The sequence below is a fragment of the Azolla caroliniana genome, unplaced genomic scaffold (genome assembly GCF_043228905.1).
Source record: "Azolla caroliniana isolate FFs.n. ecotype wild unplaced genomic scaffold, voAzoCaro1.0.p SCAF_4, whole genome shotgun sequence".
In the NCBI taxonomy this organism is placed as follows: domain Eukaryota; kingdom Viridiplantae; phylum Streptophyta; class Polypodiopsida; order Salviniales; family Salviniaceae; genus Azolla; species Azolla caroliniana.
Window position 1 is genome coordinate 23,101,483 of NW_028230439.1, and position 24,877 is coordinate 23,126,359.

The window sequence follows — 24,877 nt, forward strand, 5'->3', positions numbered from 1 at the left end:
AGTGAACATAACCGTGACTAATGTTTTGTAAATATTCGTGACCTACACTCACGTACGTTATGTGTGCATAACACAAAGAGGAGATCTAGTTGAATTATGTGAGATTTCAAGCAATTCAATGTTGTGCAACTCTGAAACTAAATGACATGGTTGGTTTTGTAGCGCTTGAGGGAGAATGTTGGGTATGAACAAGCACCAACAACCCACATTTTGAAACATAAGAGCGGTGGTGCATTAAATATAGTACATGGATTAGTCATTAGGACTAACAACCTATTGTATAAATATTTTCGTAACTCACCTTGTACCCAATCTTTATTGTAATCATGCTTAGTACCTAATAATGAATATAATGTGCCATTGTTTATAATCTAATTTTCTATGACATCCCCTTATTTTTTGCAAACATTAGCAAAATCCACAAATCTATGTCCAATTAACCATTTTGAATCATATGGGGAATTGGATGAAATATTGTGATATTTTCTTAGAGTAGATGTGTACCGGAACATTTTATTGAATAAGTTCATGTGTTAAAATAGTGTACCTTGTACCACAAGTATGAAAGGTCCATATAAGCACGAGAGCATGATCAACGAGTAAAGGAGTCTATTGACAAAGAGTTTCTCCATTGAAACTCATATGTTCGAACCAATCCAATTCTTGTGGTCAAGGAAAAGGATGGATCCATGTCTATATATGTAGACTATCGTGGGGTTCATTGTTAACACAATACTATAAAACATAAGTATTTACTACCCTTGGTTGAAGATTTGGTGGATGAAGTATTTTTTGAAGATGGATACATGTTGTGTTATAATCAAGTTCATATGTGGACATGATACGTGAACATTGATTTTTGACTTTTTCATTTTGTCATTTGGCTTAACTGCAATAAATTATCTTATAGTTGACATCCTTGGACCTTATTTGGAGAATTTGTTTTCTTATTTTTAGATGACAAACCCATTTATCGTAAGACCTTGACAAAGTCTTTAGTAAACTTACAACTTGTCTTTTGAATGCTATAGACAAAACAATTTGTATGTTGAAGAGTGCAAGTGTGAGGTTTTCAAAATCCCCCTACATTACCAATGCACATTTGAAGATGGATCCATAAAACACGTGAGATTATTGAATGATCAGATATTATCAACATCCAATGTTCAATTTTTCTTGATCTTATCAACTTTTGTGGTTGCTTTATAAAAAATTATGCATTCAAGCCAATACCTATCACTAACATGTTAAATAAAGTAAAATATCTCATTTGCCACCATTTATCAAGAAAAGCTTTGAAAATCTCCAATACGCAATTTACAACTATTGTTTCCCCCCCCCCCCCCCCCCCAAAAAAAAAAACTCCTTCCATTAGTTATAAAATTTTACAAACGAGATCATTATGTACAAATCCCTCTAGGGACGTGATAGTTTCATCTTATGTGGATGCCCACTGACTCAAGAAAGGTAGAGGACAACCATTGTTGGATGAAGGCTATTCGTTATCTTGCAACTCCATTGGAGTTGCCATTGAGACCATCATATTGGCTCTTTCAGGTGACTACAATTTCACTCCATATCTGTTGCAATAACATTGTTGGATGCGCGGTTTGGTTGGAGAAGACCTGTCTACACCGTTGTTTCCATAGAATCCAGAGAGTTATTGGGTTGACCAATTCCAATACAACTTGAGATTTGTCATTAAGCGGAGTTGAGTGGACATTGCCGCTGGCGGAGAAAAAAAACCTCTTGTGCTTTTATCACCAAAGTCATCCCCTCCTCCTGATGCATGTATCTACTGATTGGGGTCTGCCATGATAGCCAATATATATTACCCCATTGGATTGAGCCTTGCACCTGGCATAATTGCAACAAGCGGTCAACCCCCCGCCATATTTGATGGGATGTTGGGCAGTCCCACTGAGCGTGTCATATTGATTCTACTGCATTTGGGCACTCTACACAATTCGGAGAGCTAAGGTTCCCACGTTGTCATGCTCCCACCGGTAGTGACTTATGTATTAATAGTCATTAGAATGTGGTAATTCGCCTCGCATGTTGTTGTTTCCAGATTTTCTGCCAAAACTTGGTGATAATTGTGTAAGGAACTTGATATGTGTGTCAAACCTTTGCAGCAACCGGCTCTCGGGCGGTTTGAGCAACTAGAATGTGGCGACCCAAACTACTTGTGAATTGGAAGAAAGGGATGGGTTTACTTTGATTGGATCAGGGTCTACAATCCATTTATGACCAGTATACGCGAGTAATCGAATTGCGTTATTCTGTGTGGGCTCAGTGTCTAGCAATTCAGAGCCAATTTACAACTATTGTTGATAGTAATAAACCTTGTGATGTGAACATAGATGCAAGGGATTTTGCAATTTAGACATTTCTTTCCAAGCAAACAATTGTTTTGAATTCAAGAGATCATTCTAAATGCATGTATGCAATTTATGAATGAGAGTCTTTGTGGTCTTTCGTGACACTTTGAGAAAAGGGTGCAAATATATATGTGGAGCTACGTTCTCAAATAGATTTTGATCAAGATTTTAAATGGTTGAACTCTCAAAAATACTTGAGGCAAAGGAAGGCCTAATGGCTAATTATATTCAAATTATATAGTTAACATTGCCATTAAGGAAGATAGATACACATAGTCAATGTGGATGCACAAAACAAAGTCCAACACCTATTAGGTCCGGCAACACCATCTTTAACTCTGTGGTTCTAGCAAAAATCATGTGCTCAATACTTTCTCATATGATTTTGCAAAGAGTGCATGATCACCTCATCACACATACATGTTCTCTAGCAATGAGCATGTATTACCATACAACACACCACATGTTCTAGCAACACCATAAATCAAGGTGACCCCAATAACAACAATCATGAAGATATAAAAAACACATTACCAGTACCCCAAGCGATTGGTTGTTCACCTTAATGAACCACCACTTCCAAAATAATTTGACGGCAAGCTTGTCTTTGATGTTAAACAACATTTACTTGACACATACATTGAGCCTACAATCAATTTATTAGTTTTAATGGATTTTTATAATAATAAAAAGAACAACCTCGCAAAGGTTGATCTCAAGTAATGACTGGCCCAAAGGACAACTCAATCCCTTCTTGGATACATAATAATCATAGCTCATGGTGTATAAGAGTCAAAAACACTCATTTGTATGCCTATTAACCTCATACGCATTCCCTTAGAAGGACTTTTTTAGTTATAGGCAATAATTCATCTTCGTATAATTTATTCATCTTTCTAAAGTGGCCGATATCCTTAGGGATGCAAATCTCAACTCCAAGCATATTATTAATGATTGCATCCATGGGCATATCAAACATTTTTCCTCTCTAGGATGTTGAAATGTTAGCAAAATTTCACACTAGTAAGCAATTGTATTATTTCTTAACTTTCGACTCTTTCTCTTTAATTTGAAAGAAGGAATAAGTTACGTTGTCATTTATGTATTTTTTATCAAATCATGAATGTTTTCCACATACAGTTCAAAGTTCACACATTCATTTGGTTTGTTTCCTATTATGTATTCTTTAGCCTCATATGGCCATGGGTGTCATACCAAAATGGTATGTTTCAATTCAAGTCCAAACAAGAAATTGCCTTATTTTAAGGTCATGTTGTGTGCATCCAGCCTCAATAACTTCACAAAGATTGCTTGTAGTACTACCTAATGTGATAATGGCCATGTTAAGAAGGATCTTATGGCAAAAGCATTTCAAAATGACACGGGCAATACATTGAGTGTGGTTTAAAAAGAGCATTCTGTTTTATATGTTAATGGTTGGGATATTACATTATCGTGAAATTTTCAAGATGATTGTTTTTACTTACAAGACTTGTGATAATTGCATGTCAATTTAAAATATATGGAAGATGGTATTATTTTTAGATAGTATGGATGAATTTGCAATATTACATTTACTTGATTCATTTTGATGTGAGATTTAATGATAGAATGTTCAACATGATTCTATCAAACACTATGTGATACGATGAGGTGACAAGATAAGGTGGCATTTATTGAGCCAATAACATGATTCTATAAAATGTAACATAATTGTGTTACCCTATTATGTTATGGCATATTCACATCAAACAGAGTGAGTTACTTAAAATGTATGGTTGCAGATTTTGATGAAATTTATGACGGTACATAGTTAAACGCATGAATAAGAGTTGTGTACATGAAATGATTCGAACATCGTATGAGGAGGTTTTGGTGAAAACAAGAACACATCGGCTTGTGTGCATTATGCATCTCAATGGTAATGATATTATTAGCATTTGATATTTACACCAAGAAAGCATTTATATTTGCTTGAAGAGAGTAAGATGTCATCCAATCCAAGTAAATGAACCACTTTTTTGAGCAACCATATAAATAGTATTGAGAAAGATCAAGCTTACTTTTAAATATCTATGACTAAAACCATAACATTTTAATTCAGCCTATTCGAGCTTATAGATGTATCTTAAATTCTGTCTTCTTCCTTTTTTGTATCTATCATGTAAAGATGTCCTCACTTCTATCTTTCTAGAGAACACAAGCCCCATAACTTGAACCTGACCATTATATTTTTCCTTCTTGTATATGATTGGCACAAAAATAGGAATAACCTTTTTGGAAAAAAAGGAATCACCAAACAAGCAATGGTGCCGGAATTGATATTTTTTCTACATTTATACTTCACAAAAATAGGAATCTCCACCCAAATTTTTTATTGCTTCATAAAAACAAACCATGAATTCTTTAACATATCATAGGCATGATCTTTGAAAGGTGAATGCTACTGAAGTAGAAACTGTTTGTTTTAAACATAGATCCTCATGACGGCTCAAAGGAGGTTCTCCATCATAACTCCAGTAGTACCATTGCATGGTTAACATTGGAGGTGTACAAGAATTAATAAGTTTCTTCCTACAAAGTAGGATCATGAATTAATAATAAGGGTGTACACTTGCATGATACATTTCATAGGTCATTTGAGCATGGCACACTTGAACAATAAGTTTGTTGCCTATTACCTATATTGAAATGTATCATACCCCAACTTCTCCCTTGGATGCATGTAACCTTCATGAATGGTAACTTCCATCCTATAATATCATGTTCAATAAGCGGTGGCCACGTATGGAAATTATCACTTTACTTACGTTGGAAGTAAGTCACTTTGCTCCATTGTGTGAGTGTGTGTAATACACAAAACTCCAACCACAACATATGAGTGACCAAATTCCCACTTGCCTCTATGTATTAACCCACTTATCATTGAAATAATCACAAGCCATACTTACCTCGTAAATATTCAACTCACACATCAATCCATCAATGAAAGATAATCAATATAAAGTATCAATTATTGGTCTTAGACTCCTTTCATTTATTGACCAAATCCTATGCGAATGATAATGTACTTACTCCTAGGAACACCCATACTCTCTACATTGCAATGCATTGTGTGTTATCTTGATTCCATTTCAACTCTTACAAAATATGTTTATTTCCATTTACACACTACACCCATAAGTTCTATGTTATTATGGTGATTTAATCGAGACAATTGTTTAGAAGTTTGTTCGGTCACATTTTTTTACATTCTAACCTTCTATAGAGGCTATCGCTTTTAAATTGACAAGCGCTCGATATATTCAATGTTTCAGTACTCAAAATGATATACTATTGGCTTGTCATAATCAACCTTATCAGCTTTGGATTTTATAACATTAAGTTTGACCATTGTTTTTTTTTTTCCAAATAAGAATATACTCCATTAGTTAAAATGATCCACAATACACAACTTTATTTTGAGAGAATAAACTCAAAAAAATGGACCAAAATAATTATCCGACAATGTTATGATATATGTTTTTTGCAATTCTCTGAAATTTGTTTAATGTTAAAGGACATATGTGAAATAAAATGCATACATGCACAATGGAATTTGCTTGGAGGCACTATTTGTAGTAATATATACCCCATGTTTTTACTTTGCAATTCACCAACAATGGCTTGTCTCCACCTTCCCTTTTGTGTTTTTTTTACTCCAACAACCCTCACAACTCCAAACTTTATTTTCTTCTAGACCTTCATGAGCATCAAAACTATTATGACACCCTCATCATAAGCAATGTCTTAAGTGGTATAAATGAGGACCAACCACACACACATATTGCAACAACTCTAATAGCATTTCATAATGGTAGCTTCAAGATCATTTGTAAGAAATCTGAAAGAGAACTGTATCATATTTGAGTTTGAACCATGAATATTTTATTTCATTTATTTGGGGGAGCTTTTTGGCTTTCATGCATGAATTTTGGTCTATTAGAGGGTTAATGGGGTATGGCACACATATACAATGGAGTTAGAAAGGGATACAATTAGAGTACCATGACCCAAGTCATTAAATAACTTACCATTTCAGGATTCAATGATCATCAGATATCATTATAAGGTGCCACCTTGTCCTAAATATTGAATCACAGTAAAGCATCCAAATCACCCATGATGTTGACATAATGTGGCATAAACTCATATTGAGAAGATCTGAATCTGAGTAGACGTCTAACCTCACATCAATTCTATGCTACATTTTATTGTAAAATGTCTTTACTTTTGTAGCCTACAGATACAAATTGGGTCAGAATCAATATTCTACTTTGATGGTGAGTTGATGTAGTTATGACACCATAAGATAGATTCATTAAGTTGCAGATCAATAAACAATTAGGTTCTCCACTAGCTTTATGGAGTTTATTGTTCCATGCTGGTTGCTCTGTACATTATTGTGCATCTCTATATTATGAATAAACAGGCAGAGGATGGTTGGAATGAAAGGCAAACATAGCAATGAAAACCCTAGAACCTGAATAGCAACAATGCATCGATAGAACCATTTATAATTATACGCGACATAAAATAACAAACTATTTCACATCACAATTTGTCGTAACAGCAGGGAACAGATACTTGTCGGACTGCTTGAAAAAACTAGCATTCTTTGAATAAAACTCTCCTTTCCGAAAACACATAGACACCATTGTCACGTGCTTTTGTGAAACTGGTGCTAGCATGGAACGACTGCTTTTCTTTTATACACATTCATTGATTTTGACAAGCAATAATAAATACCGCTTGTCCATGTAGAAGTTGGTTCTCGCAAACAAAGCTATTGAAACAATGGAGACCATATACATAAGAAATTTCTCTCAAACAAGCCCATATGATACAACTTCAAAGTGGATACACCTTGATATCGACGAAACACTACTTCCAGAAGAGCAAGAACTATCACTCTTCTTTGAGAACCAACTACATCAAATAATTTTGTAAGAAGAGAATCAGATCAAAGTATCCCATTTAACACACGCTGATAGTAGTCATATTGCCTCGTCCTCCATGCATCGAGACTATTGCTTATCAGAGAGAGCACTAGAGATACACATTGCTGCCAAAAAACAAAGAACATAAAACGTGATGGTCATTTGAATAGAGTCCTTAGTTTCCAAAATTACCACGTTACCCCAGGTTGCAAGACGTAACAGTATACCCCTTCACAACACAACAATTGGTAGAACAGAGGGGTATTGTGGCCTTTTTGGAAACCTTGAAGTTACTTTGATAAATTTACAGACAGAATTAGAGATATTTTGGTGTTTTGCCCTTCAGAAATAGTTTTTTAGACAATCAATGAAATATAACATAATGAACTTACTTCCTCTGTCAAGCTCAAATGAAAACGTTTCCGTAGATTTTGAATAGTCTTCACTCCAGCCTTGAAGCAGGGGAACCCAGCATCCTGCAACAGACAATGGCAAAAAGACAATAAAGACAGTTCTCTACAATATCTTTCAGCCCAACAATCCTGAAATAATGCATGCCCATATACACACTAAAGACATTTTTTTTCAGATAGTAACCACATCACACAACCCAAATTTTTATTGCTTCTCTAATTAATGAACTACATATATCTTGTATAAAAGCAGAGAATGGGGGCATTTCCAAGACAAAATTGAAAAGCACCTACTAATATGTGTTTATAAACTTCAAACTGATTGTGAATTTATTACATTAACAGGCATGTGCGTGTTTGCATGGAGGTTTGTCTTTTAAAAAAGAATACCCTTTATACCTGTGCAAACTCTCATTTATAGTGAGTTGATGACACTCCGATTCCCTTTAAAAGCAAGTGCCCTCTCTGAAGGTTAGTGGTATGACAATCATTTCACAAGTGCAAAACACATTCAGCTCAAGTCAGAGATTTTTGTTGATGGCAGATAATTTTTTCATTCTCCATTTCTGTACCATATGCTTTAATGATAAATGAGGTTTTGACTAAGCCCAATATCTCAATTCCTACAAATTCCAAATCAAGTAGGCGACCAACCCTTAGGGTTATCATTTGTAAAGTTATGGCACCTGCTCATGTCAGTTGCATCTAAATTCTCAATGTAAAATGAACCAGGTAGCCAAATAATTATACCTCCCTCATTCAACTGTGGGCAATGAATATTGTGCTGAATGCCTTAAACATCCAAATTCCCAACCGCCAAACTCTTTACCCTCATTGTCTCACTGACCTTTCCATATTGGATCTCACTCTCTATGATGGAGATTCATAGGGTAGCAATTTCAGTTTCAGTGATTAGGCACCAAATCTGATTGGTATCAGTTACTCATGATTGCATATATACCAAGCTCTCTTATTTTAGGAGGCTAATATAAAAATTAATTTTCCTTCCATTACTGGCAATTGACTTGCATTTCGTTTTCAGGTCTCATAGACTACTTAACAGTATGACCTTTTTAGAGACATTAAGGCCTGGTTCATGCTTCTATAACAATGCAAAGCGTTGGAGCTGTTGAAGTGTAAAGCTCCTGATTCCGATCAATATGGACTTAAAAACACCTTTAATGTACAAAAATAGTAGTCTTTATCCTCCCATTCATTACAGTGGTACTTCTTGTTTTTATACTAGTCATGGCCTTCCATTTCTGATCAGATATATGGATGCACATTATTATTCCCCCTCCAGATCTATAAATATGATCAGATGCATCTTGAGGTTGGTCAAAAAGCTTGCAAACATATTAGAAAAGTACAAGTTACTGCTGGTTAGTTTGACCCTGTTTATGTGTGCACTAATTATTAGATGATATTTCTTTTAACATAGAACAATGGCTAAGCACATTAAGAAGTTTTAATGAGGTGACCCCAACATTCCTATGATGAAAGAGCATGATAATGCACACACCTGCATCATTTCAACCAGAAGAATGATGCGTTCTGCATGCTTTCTGCATGTCAGAAATCCTTGTATGCACAAGACCTACAGCCAAAAGTAAACTTAATGACTGGAAAATCTAAAATGTCAAGAATCTACAAAACACAGCATAAACCAACCTTAAAATAATCAAAAAATTCACTAGCAGTTCCTTCAGCATCTGAATCCATGACCTGCACCATACCATTCTCAAGACAGAATGAGACCATTTTCTCTTGGAGCAGCATACACAACGTGATAAATCAGACGTCATGTACCTCCAAAAGTTCGCGCGTTAGCTTAAAGGGTGCACTCTCAAAGTTAACTCCACCTGGAGAATTCGAGAGCATAAAGCCAAAATCAATATGTATGATGTGACCCTCTTCATCGATGAGCAAATTCCCATTGTGTCGATCTTTAACCTAGACAAATAATAAAATGAATAATATATCATTGAACATGGTACAACTCTCATATATGTAAGAAAGACCAATATTTTACCTGAAGAAAATAGCATAGAAGAGAATATCCAGCCATGCTCTCTACAAAATTCCTCTGAAATTAAGTAAAAAAATTTCTCAGTGATATTTTTACAAGTGGCAAGATGATGGAAGCGAAGGAACATATAACGAGTTTTCAAAAATTATAGGATCTGACTGCAAGCTTTCCTTTACAGCTGAACAGAGAATAGGATAGAACAATCAGCAAATTTGATGCCTAATAGATTATGACTCAGTAATTGGGAACCATGTAATCATTAAAACCTGCTATACTAAATTATAAAAGAAGAGCAGGGGAAAAATTCAAAATTTCAAGATCAAATATCTCCAGAATATACTCTCAATAAAACATCTTATATAAGAAAATTTATTAAAAATTGCATCGAAGATATGCTTGCATAAACACCTAGTTCAAGAAACGGAGGTCTGAAGGTCCTCAAAACATATCCAAAAGAAAGAAAGAAAGAAAGAAAGAAAGATTACAAAATAATGATCAGCGAAGAAATCCTCTCCATGTTATAAATTTCTACATTGGAGTCCAAAAGGCTGTATCCAGAAACCTGGGCAATCTTTAATGTAGGAGAGTCATCCTGGTACTTCTTGCAAAAGAACTCCCGTAAGCTCGACAAAGTGGGGTTTCTACTTTTGATGGAATGAATTGAAGCCTGAGCGAAAAACAATGTTAAACCCACTTGATGCAAAACCAGACACAGATATAAATAACCATACTGTATAATATTTTATTAAGCTTACAGTATCATGGATTGTTTCAATCAATGCTGTATATGAAGATGTAACAAGCACTTCATAAGGTCGTAGCCAAAGAGGCAACCCTGCTTCCTGAAAGATATCTGGGTAATAATACAACAACCATGTCAACAGGCCAGTCACACTGTTAAAAATCAATTAACACTACGTCAGAGAAGCACTTGAAAAGTTCAACACTACAAAATGTTCCTTTCCATGTATATCACATATTAAAACATTGCAATAATGTCAGAGTTCTACATTGCAAATAGAGAGTATTATCCATGTCTCATTATTAGCAGTGCCACTGCAACTTCTAGCAAATCAGAGAGACAGAAGTGTATTCAATTATAATGTATTTGTAAAAACCTAACCATAAAAATGTGAAATAAGCTGTACTGCTAAATGTTCTTGTCTGCAATCATCTCCACTCTTTACAATGACCTGTAGCATGAATTCCCCTCAATGTCTCTTGGAAATAAAGAAGCAACAACTTCCAAAGAAAAATAAGAGGATTGTGTTCTTACAGAACGTAGGTCCCAGCCAGGCAATCCTCCATACTTGGATGTTTGTTTTATCCTTTCTTTTTTCACCTCCCATAGTTCCCCTGCAAGGGCATCTGTGGCTTTCCCCCCTATATCTTCAAATTCCTGGAGTGTCAAACATGAAACATCAAAGACAAATTCCTCGTAAACTCATAGCCCATATCTTGGAGAAAGTAGTGCTAAAAAAGCATTCCACACGCTAAAGTATTGCAAAATGCTCAACCCTACAAGAACTGGACATATTACATGTAGAGAGCACATGCTTTTGGTGTTGGAAACAAGAAGGGTACACAACTTTGGCTCAATAAAGCATAACTTAACCATCATGCCTCAAGTTTGGTTCTACATTGCACAATATTTATCTGACATGTCAAGCAGAAAACAAGAGTGCCTTTTTCTTTACAATTCAATAGAAAACATTCCAAAAGGCACTGACATGACTTCATATATTCTAATTATCAGTGAAAATATATTCATGCCAAAGATATGAATAAAACAGAGTAACACATTGAAAATCTTACCTCTGATTGCCCCTGCCCAGTTCTTGACATACTCTTCTTGGTTGGGAGGCCAATTGGAGACTCTCCCTTTGCTGCAGCAGCCTATACAAACAGACAAATACTGCATGTATCAGCCTCAGATAAATCATCAAACATGTAGTACTAAAAGATATTTTCTTCGTCTGGCGAATTATTATACAATATTCATGAAACTTAAATTGCTACATAAATGGACTCAAATTAACTCCTAGTGTGTTATAGTATGTACAAGATCATAACTTCAAATAAAGCGAGAAAAAAAGATAAAAGTCAAAATGGCATGCTTTAGAAGACTAATCACAGAGACCCTACACGTGGATAACAGGTAACAGGTTAGGATGATGAGACAATAATGGAAGTGTATAGATTGACCAATACATTTTCAGCATGATATCTTCAGTAAATTTGGAAATCTTAAAGAATTTGAAGCAACAAGTCAGATTATGTCATAAGGAAGAGATCATTCAGGTCAAATAGCAGTCACTAATCTAGATAAGCCAAGATCATAGGTAACTAAAACAACACTAGATTAATAAGCAAAACAGGTAATGGAAAATTAACATGGCACAGCACAGATGCCGATAAAAATCTCTCTCCGGAATAATGTTGCAGAAGATGAAGTTCTCACGTTGCTCCTATAGCTACAATTTGGTTGAATACAAATTCCAAGCATATCTGACTTTGTTTTTTTTCCCATTCATATTCTCCTTTCTCCAGCTTGAAAAATCCTCCTACACACCAGAAACTCACAAGAGGAGCATTTCCCTTCCAGATATCAGACATGAAACCAGTAACCCAGGTATCAATCTAAGTTCATCGCGGATAATTTGCAACTAAGTGAATGGCGGTGATCAAACTGGGATCCTTCTCATGTGAGTCAAAGATATCTTCAAAACAGTTTTCTAGATCATGACAGCACTGGGATAAATTGTGTAAAGCCTTTCCCCTCTATTTTTCTTGTGGCGTCACATCACTCCACCGTTGCAGAGAAAGAAAAAATTACCATCACTAAAAACCTATTTTCGCCAATGAGATCTAACAAATATTACAGTTCATATATTGACTTGTCAAGTAACAGCAAAAAAAAACCATTTACCAAGGCCCGATTCCTTACTACCAACTCACAATGCACCACATTTGGAGGTTCATTCCTCTTGTCCTGATTTGTCCAAATATCCTGTATTTTCTTTGTAATGGCCTTGAATAGGATTCTGAAATAATTTTTCTACAGATTCCACTACAAGCTCATTGCTATATTTTTTATACTTGCATTCATTCTAATATTCAGACGCCTTATATTAGGTATACCTCTGTAATAATCAAAATGACTAGATGTATGCTTCCAATCTCAATTAGCGCAGATCATTTGCATCTCAAAATTCCGATTGGGGATTCTCATATGATGAATGCTTCCAACCCATATAGAACAGAGTCCAGATCCTGGGATCCACACTTAGTTGGCATACACCAAACCAACCGGTTTGTAATTCAAGTCCAAAAAGGATTATATTCCCAATGCAGTTAGTAGCACTGATATCATGCATAAGTGTTATTGCTCCTATGATTACATTGCATTTCTTTTCTTTTTAAGATCATGCCCAACAGATTATTCTTAAAATTTCTAAATTTCTAGCCTGATTATTATGAACTAAACTCAAAAATAGCATTATCAGCTGCTGCCATTTTCAAAAATAGCCTATTTATGTTTTCAGAAAGGTCAGTCATCACCTTGACTTGAGCCATTGCAACTGTACTTGGGACTCGTCGATGATCCTTTCTTCGGACAGGCTCTTCAACTTCTATTTCATCCATGTTTACACCAGGCACAGCTGTCAGGTGTACACGCACCCACTGATTGGCATGAGATTCCTCAAGAGATAAACCTGTACATCCATTTTCTGATATGACCTGTACTGTAGCATTATTTCCAACTTTATTGTCTGCTTCAGAGTATTGACAGGAGGCTAGAGTTTTTGCATCACAATTGCAATCTGAATCATTAGAATTGCAAGTGCAATCCATAGGTGTATTAGTCACTGAGAGGCCCACGTGAACAAATTTTACTTTTGTTTCCCATAAATGAGTCATGGCACGGTCTATAGCCTGAGAAGCTGCCCTGAGCATAGTGTCTGTATTATTATGTTGCATCTTTGACTGATTCCAAACAGGATACGCCCAAGGAGGAGGCCGTTGCAGCTGTACATCACCATTTGCAAGTGGAATGCCTCCATGTGAGAGCTTTTGAGGTGATCCATCTCTGGCATCTCTAGAGCTGCTATATCAAGAAACTCCAAAAATAAGCAGGATACAGAAACTGTCACCTCAGCTACTGTGCTATTAAATGCCCAGAAATGACTCACATACAGAACCTATATGGTTTGGAATCTCTGCAATTTCAATCTTCTATTACTCACATTTTTCCGAGAACAAAGAAGTACTATGTTGTATCTTGTATAATTATTAGCGTACATATACCATGTATGTACATGCCTTCATCCATAAATGTATACTTAGATTCTTAACGCTTTCACTTGCCAGCCTTAACACTATAATCAAAAGAGGTAACCTTCTTGAAAGCACAAATGGAAATGTGATTTCTTCCAGCATCAAGATGACCTAATTGGAGGCAATCATGGAAGGCCAGTATGTATCTTATTACATCCCAATTATTCACAAATTACTACTCGGTATGGTAAAGTATGACTAGTTCTAATGATAAATGATTATAACAAATCTTGTAAAGCTTATGCATACATCGGGATCTCTGTGAGCATCAGTTTGCTCGTTCATCAACATTCAGTCATAGAGAAAGAAAATTTTGACATTTAAATGCTACCCATACCTTTCTTCATCACATTTTAGGACCTCCATACAGATAAGATAAGGTGCTTTTTCTCTTGAATTCAATAGGATAGCCTCATCTTCCGGAATATGAACAACCCTGTATAGGCCCTTGCCAAGTGGAAAACATACACCTGAAAAACAATACGGTTGTAGGAGTTTGCGTTATTGACAAAAGCACCAGTTCAAAGGCATTGAAAATCCTGTAGAAAATATTTTAGAACATTGACAACATAATGATACTAGAACTACATGCTTGTGACCAGGATAATACCTCCATCACTTTCTGCAGTAGCAACATGTGTATTTAGCTCCACAAGAGACTGTAAACCAGGGAAGCAAGGCATTTTAAGGTAACAAAATTTCATTGCATAAAATGTCCTAAGTTTACGTTATTAAAGAGTACCTCATGCAAAGACTGAAGTCTATCTTCCATTGGATATACATTGACCAACCCAGTTGAAGTGTCACATAACAACTGAATAAAATCTAATGTTGCGTGATATGTTCCTTTCCTCAAATGGAAAGTAGAATATTTAGGAAGTGGTGGTTTTGCAGCAGTTCGCTCTACTCTTTGCTTTGGAGACCCAGGAAGCTTCTATTGAACAAAGTAAATCCATAAAACAACAAATAAGTGTTATGTAGAGCAATAAATTTAATAATATGCAGCATAAAAAACAAATCAGTAACATGACAGACCGTTCAATACATAAAAATTGGTATAGAATTTGACGAACACATACTACCATGAATCTTTTATGCAACATGCGACATTAAGATTAACAATCATATCAACCTGGATAATCATAAATAAGTGGCATGTGCAATAATAATATAATATGCATAGAATACTGCCAAAAATTGGCAAACTTCGATGAATCTTTTATGCAACATGCGAGATTAAGATTTAGTCATATCAACCTGGATAATGATAAATAAGTGGCATGTGCAATAATAATATAGTATGTATAGCATACTCCAAAAATTGACAAACTTTACGATAGTATCGAATGTGTATGCAAGAAATGTCAACCAACGTGATTCTGCATAGGCCCTGGCCACACAAAAACACAAATGTCTACCTTCGTAGAGGATCCCAACTGTCATCAAGCTATACAGTTCTTGCTATATAATTTATAGGTGACACAGAAATGGCACATTTGGCTCTTAATTTAATTAGCAAGGCTGAAGTGAAGCATCTTGCTAATCTAAAGATTACCTCAAAGAAAACTTGAATGTAGCATATAAATTTGAAGCAAGGACTATAGAGCATATGGTTGCAAAATATCCACATTGTTCATAACACCCAAATATAACCCACTTAAAAAATGTAAAAATATTGCATCCATGCAACCAAGTACTCCAAACAATAAGGTGGTGTTAAGTGGACAGAAACATAACTATGGCCTATAAACATAGCCCTTCCATCATGCAGACATTATCAAGTGTCCACCTATGACACATGAAATGATTTTTGCGCTTCAACTACCTTACAAGAAACATTTGATTTCCTAGTTTTGTATGGCATTGACTAGGCAAAAAAATCAGAACATTATGCAACTGACCATTTCTTTGTCTTTGCTAGCATCTCAGTCTTGATCACCAAACTACCTGTTCATAGCTTCTGGAGAATATGCCATACCTCTCAATATATCTTTGGTCTTAAATTTGATAGTCTACCATGTTATAAATAGTCAATTCTTCATCACTGTAGGGTGGGATATGATATATACAATGTAAAGTTCTTGCGGGTTTTGAGCTGTAATTTTCTTTCTGTACCTGTTTGCATTGTCTAATTTTTTGATGCATGAAAATATCATTACTGTAAGTGATAATTGACATGTTGTATGAAGGTGGATGTTTGTGCACATACCTCATGAAAAAAGAAAGAGCAATTGAGTGGGGAAATTTTGTAGCAACAATTAGGAAGCAAGGGAAGAATCAGCTTAATTTATTAAGCTATAAATGCACAAGAGCAAGGAAAGATAGGAGAGAGGAATGCAAAGAGAGAGAAAGAACCAACACTGAAAATGTGTTAAAGGAAGCAGCATGAAAATAGGCAGAGTCACAAACAATAGGTGCATATATTTAAGATTGTTCATTGCAAAGTTCTCCCAAAATAATTTTTTATGGCACACTGGTTCTAAATTTGCACAAAATGTGATGTTTCGGATAATGACAATTATAGTTTGAGCAGGTAAACAGCATATGCATGTGCACACACACATAGGAAATGGCTTTTTCAAACCTGAAAATGCCATTTCAGCATTTTCAAGCTTTTCACACATTTCCTCGTGCAAGAAACGCCCTGCAACACCAATCCCCATGGGTCAAACTTCTGTTTTTATATCAGTCTATTAATAAAAAAATTGAGGCCAAAAATCAGCATTGTGACAAAAGAAATTCTGTTAAGAAATGAATTTCAATCGAAAATTACTTTTATTATTATTGTTGGATTTATAACTAAGGCTTGTTGCTATCTAGTTGAAAATGCTTTACTCAAGTTCTAGGTAAAGCAGAACCCAGAATATATACAGGAAAAGCTCAAAAGACAAACTATAGAAATATAACTAAATGAACTCGCGAATCCTCTCTAAATGTGCCACCATTCTAGTGGGTGTACTACCACCTTGCTAAGGTGTCTCAGAATTTCATGCATGCATGTTGGCCCATCTTCCTACCAAGAGATGTAGGGAGGCTTATCCATGTTCTTCCCTTATCAAATTTTATGATATCAGTTTGAATCATTCCATTCTTTTCGACTTAGATCATGTTTAGATGGGAACAATTCAAGCCATATTGGAACAGCAGTGATGAATTTATGCTTATGCCATGTTACTCAAACCAGTGTTGCGTTTCAGCATACCAACTGTTTATCTTAGTGTTCAGCAAGTTGTTTTGGTGGCATAATAACCAACCTTGAGTACCTTCGTTTGGGCAGCTCCCAAAGCTGTTGAGTAACAGTCATTGATCAGAATAATGCCTCGGTGATTATTAGGGTTGCTCCCATCGCTGCCCAAATTATATCATGGGGCACCAATGCTTTGCTCCTTATCATGCAGACAATCATTCAGACTAAAGATCTCTTCAAATCTTTCAAGTTATTTGACTTGTTAAAACTTGATCCATAGGTTCCTACTCCGTAGAGAAGAGCTGGTGTGATAAGCATATCACATAGCCACAAGTTAGTTCATCGTTCTTGGAATTGGTATATGTGCACATTGTCTTTCAAAAGCAGTGAGAGCTACATATTCATGAGAAAGTTGAGCACAAGCAGCCCTTTGCAAGGAAACTGAGGCCCTATGAATGTTACCCCTAGGTATGAGTAGGAAAGTGTGGCATCTTTTTCTTTCCCATGAAAAAGTCTGGTTCTGATATCATCACACGTGCTTGCGTGGTGTTAAACACCAGCACTTTACTTTTATCCAGGTTTACCGGCAAACCTCTGTCCATACAAAATTATTTTATGGCATTTCGATATCTTTGTAGTTCCTCTAGAGAATCAGAGATCAGCACAATATCATCAGTATATCATAATATGTGTGGCTATTATCCACTAGGAATGCTCTAGAGAGAGAAGAGATCATATTAATGTCTCTAAAGAGGCTAAAATGGCAAGTGAGATCCACAACTGTTACAATCATGATAATATGTATCTCATCAAAACTCTGTCAAATGACCATAAAAGTAATCTAGTAAGCAGATGAAAAAGCTAAGTGAGTCATAGATACTGAACAAGACTATACTGTGTAATAAGACATGAAACTCATGAGTGTAAACTTTGATAATGCCAGTGGATTATCCCAGGATATCTCGCATCAATCTGTCATGTTAAGTATTTCTAAGAGGGAGCCCCCAGTGATGGGTTATGATGGGCTGGATCTGGCTGTAATATCTGCTCTCAATCTCCTCTTAGGGCATGGGCAGCATCATTTGCAAATCTGCTCTGTCAACCCCCAAGCTCAATTCATAATCCCAATGCCTATTGTGGAGGAATTTCAGAACATTAAAGATGCTGTCGCTGAAAGTCTTGGAGGGCAGAAGTAGTCTGACTAATCTGTGTAGGTCCTGGTATCTTCTTCTTTTGGAACTCTCAATATCTGCAGAGATCTAATAGAAAGAGTTCCAAATGCCTATGGTCTTAGGTGCTCGTAAGCTCTATGAAGGCAGCCTATTTGTGGAAGGGAGTGGTGTTGGTGCCTTGGTAGGCTGAGCATCAACATGTGTAGCATCAATGTGATATAAAGACATCTTTCAATAGGCCTAATTTTGCCTATAATACCATACAGAAGAATAAATCTGAATGTGATTTCTTATCAAACTGCGAAATGGAGTTTTGGAGTTTCCCCAAAAAATTGAAACAGGGAAATATGTGAAACGTGTTATTGCGAATTCAAATCACAATGCTGTTATTGAGATACATTAACTTCAACATAGAGACATTTAAAGCTTTAACATTTTATAATTCATTACTAACCAGGAAACTATGAAATGGGGTTTCGGAGTTTCCCAAAAAAATTGAAATATGGAAATACGAAGTCATGAATACTCTTCGAAGCACGGTCAGAAATGTGAGATGGAGTTTCAAAATTTCCCAAAATAATTGGAACAGGGAAACACGAAATCAAGGGTAATATGTGAAACATGTTATTGTGAGTCAAACCAGAATGCAGTTATTAAAACACATTAAATTCACCATAGAGACTCCTAAATATTTAGCATTTTATATTCATTGCTAACCAGGAATGGCATGCCTAGTCACAATAGAAAGATGGAAGAAACAACACTTCAGAAAATGAGTTGATGAAAATGAATAAAATTGCAAGGATAGCAACAATAATGAAAGAAAGGGAGGCTGAACCATGTAGGACAGAGGGGGAAACATCCACTGTAAAATATATGCGAACAAACGGTTGATACAACAGAGTTCTGAAACAGAAATTTATAACAAGACAAAAGCAAGAATGAATACAAGGGACCCAAGAGCTGCACTATAAGTCGAGTAGAATGGAGGAAATCAAAGCGACTGTAAAACTATGAGAAAGAACACAAAAAGAACAAAAAAAAACATCCATAAAGTTCCTCAGATGAAATACAGCCCCATTTCCCCACACTATGTGTGGAGAAACAAAAGAAATCATGTCTATATGTCTTCTTCATAGGGATCTTTGTTCCATTAAGTGTTTACATATTTAACATGCATCTAAAAATCGACTCCAGGTTCTCTTTATCTTTTACACTCATCCATAGTCAATAATACTAGGCATGTATATAGTGTGATTGCCTGAATACCACATCTTTCACATTAAAGGCTAAACCCTCACGAATCTACCCCACATATAGAAAGGGCAGAAAAGCATGTGAACATGATCATCGTCTTCTTCTTCCTAATTTTTATTAGCCAATTAATGGCTAAACTCAACTCCAATTTCAAATTCGTTAATAAGAATTCCAGAGCACTCATTAAATGCTTCAAATGTGGAGCTAGTCAGCATAGAGAGTTTTCATTTGATAACTTCTAGGTAGTGCATGACGCAGCAGTGGATCTACCAAACGGGATATTATACGGAAAGTGATTTATGCAAAATAGTTCGTTCCGTAATTTATGCAAAATAGTTCTCGGCAGCTGTAACTCATTTGCGTTCCTTGATTACTCAATACATGGAACATATTTCTCAACATTTTGATTGGAGTTACTTAGACATAATCATCACCAAATGGCATATCTAGTCTCTAGAAAATTGAAGCGAATATATGCATGCCAAAGAAACATTGCCAAAATTATTAAGATTTATTGAATTAAGAAATTTCTACGATTGGCAAAAAAATCAATGTGGGCCCACCTCCGTTGATTTTTGATTTGTAGATAGGGATGAATATTCTGGATTACGTCTGTCAGCTTCAGTTGAATTAGCACTGCTTGCAGTAAATGTTGCCTCAACATCTGCTTCTGAAAGTTTCTTTTCATCCAAAATATCATCATTTTTTAACTCCTTATGTATGCCTTCTGGAGGAGCATCAACTCCTGACTTGGAATCTTCATCCAGTATAGTAGGTCCCGTATCATCAGCCTTATCTTTAAATAATTTCTTCAGAATACTAGACGGACTCATTCCATCTTCACGCCGCAAACTGAAGATCTTGGGGTCCTCGATACTACGCTCTTTGAAGAGCCTTTTGAAAAAACTATCAGAAACAGGACTGTTTTCTGAACCTGTCATTGATCCTGATACACTAGGCACAGTGATTTCTTCCTCTTCAGGGTGAACCCTAAAAAACCTCCGGAAAAGGAAGAATTCTGAACTCTCCTCATCATCTGTATTTGGACCTCCTTTTTCCTCTTCAAAAATCTTCTCCTTATCATCTTTTCTTTCCCGATCATCAGCTTTATCTCGGAAGAACCTCTTAAAGAAACCTTCATCTTCTGCCATTTTATGCCCTGGCTTCTCTTCAGTTTCTACTTTGTCTTTGAACATTCGCCGAAAGAAACTCTCGGAATTTACAAGCTCCTCACTGCGCAAAGACTTATCTTCATCATCTTTCTCTCTCAAAAGTCTTCGAAAGAAGCTATCAGACTCTCCATCCTTCTTCTCGCTTTCATCATCATCTTTGATCTGAAATTTCTTCATAATTGCATGCACTTTGGGACCTGGCATGAGCTTCTTCAAAACCTTCAAAGATGAATCCATTTCTTCAGATTGGCTTCGGATTCCTTCATAATCGATCACTAGAGTAGGAGAACCAACTGGAGATGAAACCTTCTGTGGAGGCGAGCCAGTAAGATTAAGAAGACGTCGAGAGGAAAGAAGTTTAAACATCCTACTTTTACTCCCAGGACTAGTTTCAATCTTTTTTGGTCGAACCAGAGGGGGCCAATCACCCATCAATGCAGACATTTGACACCCTTCCACTAGTCTCTTGCATTCTTCTGCATTCTCGTCTTCTTGAGCTGCAGCAATCAAGAACCAATGAACCTTCAAAGCAATTTTCAATGACTTTGAGCACCCATCCATCATGAACCTCTCCAATGACGCACTAGACTTGTGAACCATCATGAAGCATAGTTGAAAAATGTAGTTTTCAATCCCCGTGAGTGGGAGTGAATACATTTTATTGCATAGGTAGTCTCTAACTCCTTGATGCTCATGCTTAAACAAATAACTAACAGCAATCCATTCACAGAAGAAAGCTGAATCAAAAAAACGCATGAGCCATCCATTCTCTCCCACTGGGCTTGGGTTCTTCAATATCTCTCTTGGATTCTCTTCCAAATCCGGCCCTAATTGTGTAGCATCCAAACCAATAAGACGCACCATAATCCTTTGGTATACTCACTTCAGGCAATCTAAGCATAAGGAAATAATCCTTTCACAGAGCTCCAATGAGATTCTCTAATTATGTTTATTCCAAGGCGATAAGGTCCACCGTAATTGTTTGCAAACACTCATATTAGGCACTTGAAGCATACATGAAAAACTTCTCTCACTAAGCATGAATAACATACTGCAATATTGAAGAGATTTGATCATGCTTCTTGGTTCACCAGGCGTGCCTAGCAGAACGTAACTCAGAAAAGACATTGAATAGATATCCAATCAATGTGAGAAATTTTCATTATGCTCCTGTGATCCAGGGGGGCTGTCCATTGGAATTCATCAAAAATTCATCAAAAAACTGCTTGTATTTCCAAAAACAAAAGCTTGCTATTATTCGACCTCTTGTAAATTCAACAATGACCAAAAGGCTCTTCCTGATCAGCCTCTCTCTTTTACGATGTAAGTCTTCCTATTAGCCCTCTCTTTGAAGTTTTGTCAAATATAACAAAGCTTGCTATACGGCCAATTATGAAATCTTGCCGATGCTTGAAAATATGAATCCTTCCATATTGTAGTGCTATTAGAGAATACTTATCTGGGAACAATCCGAGTTGAACTGAGACAGAGATCTTCACGGAAGGAGCAGAGATTCACACTTTGAGACAAAATGGAACAAAACAAACCAGAAGCCTCTCCTCAACCACGAGAGATTCTGGTTCTAAACAACTCCTCAAACAAAAGGATTCTGCTTCCAGAAACCAGAAGATATCTCCAAAACCAATTATGTTGCTTCCGAAATCCAGAAGCAAAAAAATCTGGTTCCGAAGACCTGAAGAATCTCCTCACAGAAAAAACACTCACTTTTCTCTGCTCCCCTTTGAAAAGCAGTGTTTAATCCAAACCAGTTCCAAAACGAGAGGAGATAGATAGATAGGTAGATAGATAGATAGATATGGACAAAGAGGTTGCGCGAGAGAGAAAAAAGGGATGTTCTGCTTACTTGTGGAGCCGAGAATGATTTAGATCTTCAAGGGGAAGGGATCCAAGAATGGCGGGAAAAAGCAAAAGAAAAAGCACAGTCCAAATCCCTGCTCCTATCCTCGATGGTGATGGCGATGGCGATGGCGATAGTAAAAAGGGGGGGAGGGAGAGAGAGAGAGAGAGAGGGATTGGAAAATCCTAAAAAGAGAAGGGAGAGAGGGCAGAGTAAGTATGAGGAGGCCCTGCAGTGGTGGCTATGGCGATCGATCCGCAGGAAAGGAGGAAGAAAAAGGGAAGGGTGGGCGATCGATGGATCGATGGATCGATCGATCGGAGGGAGAAGGAGAAGGAGAGGTCCCCTTTTTCTGTGTGTCTGCGTCTGTGCCTGGCTCTCTCGTGTGACCCACCCCACCCCTGCTCTGTTTCCCCTGTTTCTCTCACTTCTTCTTTCATTATCTCTGTTTTGTTTTGTTTTGTCTGCTCTTCCATTCTCATCTTCTTTTCAATTTGTACATATACCATACCATACCATACACATACACATACATATATGTACCATATACACACATACATACGTGCCATATATACATACATGCATACATACATGCCATATATACATACATACATACACACATGCCATATATGGCATACATACATACATACATACCTACATACATACATGCCTTATATACATACATACATACCTACACACAACATGCCTTATATACATATCATATGATCGTCGTATTACACATACATACATCGTTCCGTACCTCCAACCACTTGGATTCGTCATCGTATGTGTTCTCCTCGTATATTGCCGTGGACATCCTGCTTTTTGTTCCCTTCTTGCATTGCATTACTGAGGTAAGTTTGTCATGCTTCTCCTCGTATGTTTGCGACTCTCGTTCGACTCCATGGGCCCCGAGTCCCTTCGCCTTGTATTCGGGTATAGAGAACTAGGTTTCTCTTCACGTGTCTCGGGAATACGATAGATTGGCTCTCGTAAAATGCATGGATTTCAAATCTTGTACCCTGTCCCGTGTGTTCATGCATGTTAGTGCTTGGATCCATTCCTTGTATACATAGATGTGATGCATGCTTGCTATGATTAGATCTTACTAATGATACTATTGAACATTAAGAAATAAATGAGGATGGTGTTCCTCCCCAAGCTAAGGATTTGAGCCCAACAAAGTCCCATACCACCATATATGGTCAAGAGATGTACCTCATCTTAGATTAGAGGAAAGGCTCCTTGAGAAAAGAACTTCACCAAGCCACCCAAAGTCTTAAAGTCTCACCAAGGAGATGATAAAATGCGGTAGCTAGACCCATATGTTTTTATATCTTAGCCAAAGGCTCCTTGACCACCATATAGGTGCCTATGTGTTGCTAACCATACTAACTTGCCTCAAACCCAAATGGAGGCTCCTTACATGTTAAAGACAATGCAAGAGGTATGGGAGCTACTATGCACCACCACAATGTGGTTTATTTGGACTGCTAGGTGTTCTAAGGTGTTTGGTAATACTATTATTCATCCAGTGGAAAGTACACGGAATGTCTGGATGGAGATGGTACATACCTTGAAAGGACAGTATGAGGATATTAAAGGTGAGACAGATGTTGCAGTGTTGCAACGTCTCGAATTTATTGTCTATTGGAAGAAGACCCCTTTTCTCACAATACAAAATTCAAGACCTAAATGGTGTTTAGCACCACCAGTATGGTTGTTCCCACCACCAATCACATAACTTGGTTAAGGAGTGGTGGAGTGTTGAGGGATGGGACCTAAGGAAGAATGCACCAGATCAATGGTAGCTTGATGGTAGGTCAATTTTTTGTAATGTTGTTCATAACTAATAAAAGGATATTTTTTCGGAAAAAAAAAAAAAAAAAAAAAAAAAAACTTGCCTCAAACCCGAGGCTAACTATCCTTCTTCGTTTATTCATTTATTTATCATAAATTAGAATTCCTATTTGGATCTAAAGTTAATGTCCATAACTATTCCTCTCCTAATTGTGTGTTGATATGATGTATGTGCGCCTCATCTACATTAATATGATGCATGTGCTCATCTTCACATGAATGGAACCACGT

At 36.6% G+C, this 24,877-nt stretch overlaps 1 protein-coding gene across 2 annotated transcripts; it reads right to left on the reverse strand.

Moving 5' to 3' along the window:
• Positions 1 to 7,019: 7,019 nt before the first annotated feature.
• Positions 7,020 to 22,673, reverse strand: LOC147865481 (phosphatidylinositol 4-kinase beta 1-like). 2 transcript variants are annotated; one of them, XM_087318305.1, is made up of 16 exons: positions 20,320 to 22,673; positions 14,883 to 15,074; positions 14,751 to 14,799; positions 14,478 to 14,610; positions 13,364 to 13,910; positions 11,618 to 11,698; positions 11,079 to 11,201; positions 10,926 to 10,995; positions 10,558 to 10,655; positions 10,365 to 10,469; positions 9,806 to 9,859; positions 9,583 to 9,726; positions 9,445 to 9,498; positions 9,296 to 9,370; positions 7,753 to 7,836; positions 7,020 to 7,485 (listed from the first exon to the last, which is right to left on the reverse strand). In XM_087318305.1, exons 1-16 carry the CDS (start codon positions 21,790 to 21,792, stop codon positions 7,384 to 7,386), a joined length of 3,384 nt encoding a protein of 1,127 aa, XP_087174431.1. In that variant the 5' UTR covers positions 21,793 to 22,673; the 3' UTR covers positions 7,020 to 7,383. The 2 variants fall into 2 exon arrangements, with proteins under 2 accessions (XP_087174431.1, XP_087174432.1); XM_087318306.1 differs by having other exon boundaries at positions 13,364 to 13,907; positions 20,320 to 22,672.
• Between the last annotated feature and the right edge of the window lie 2,204 nt (positions 22,674 to 24,877).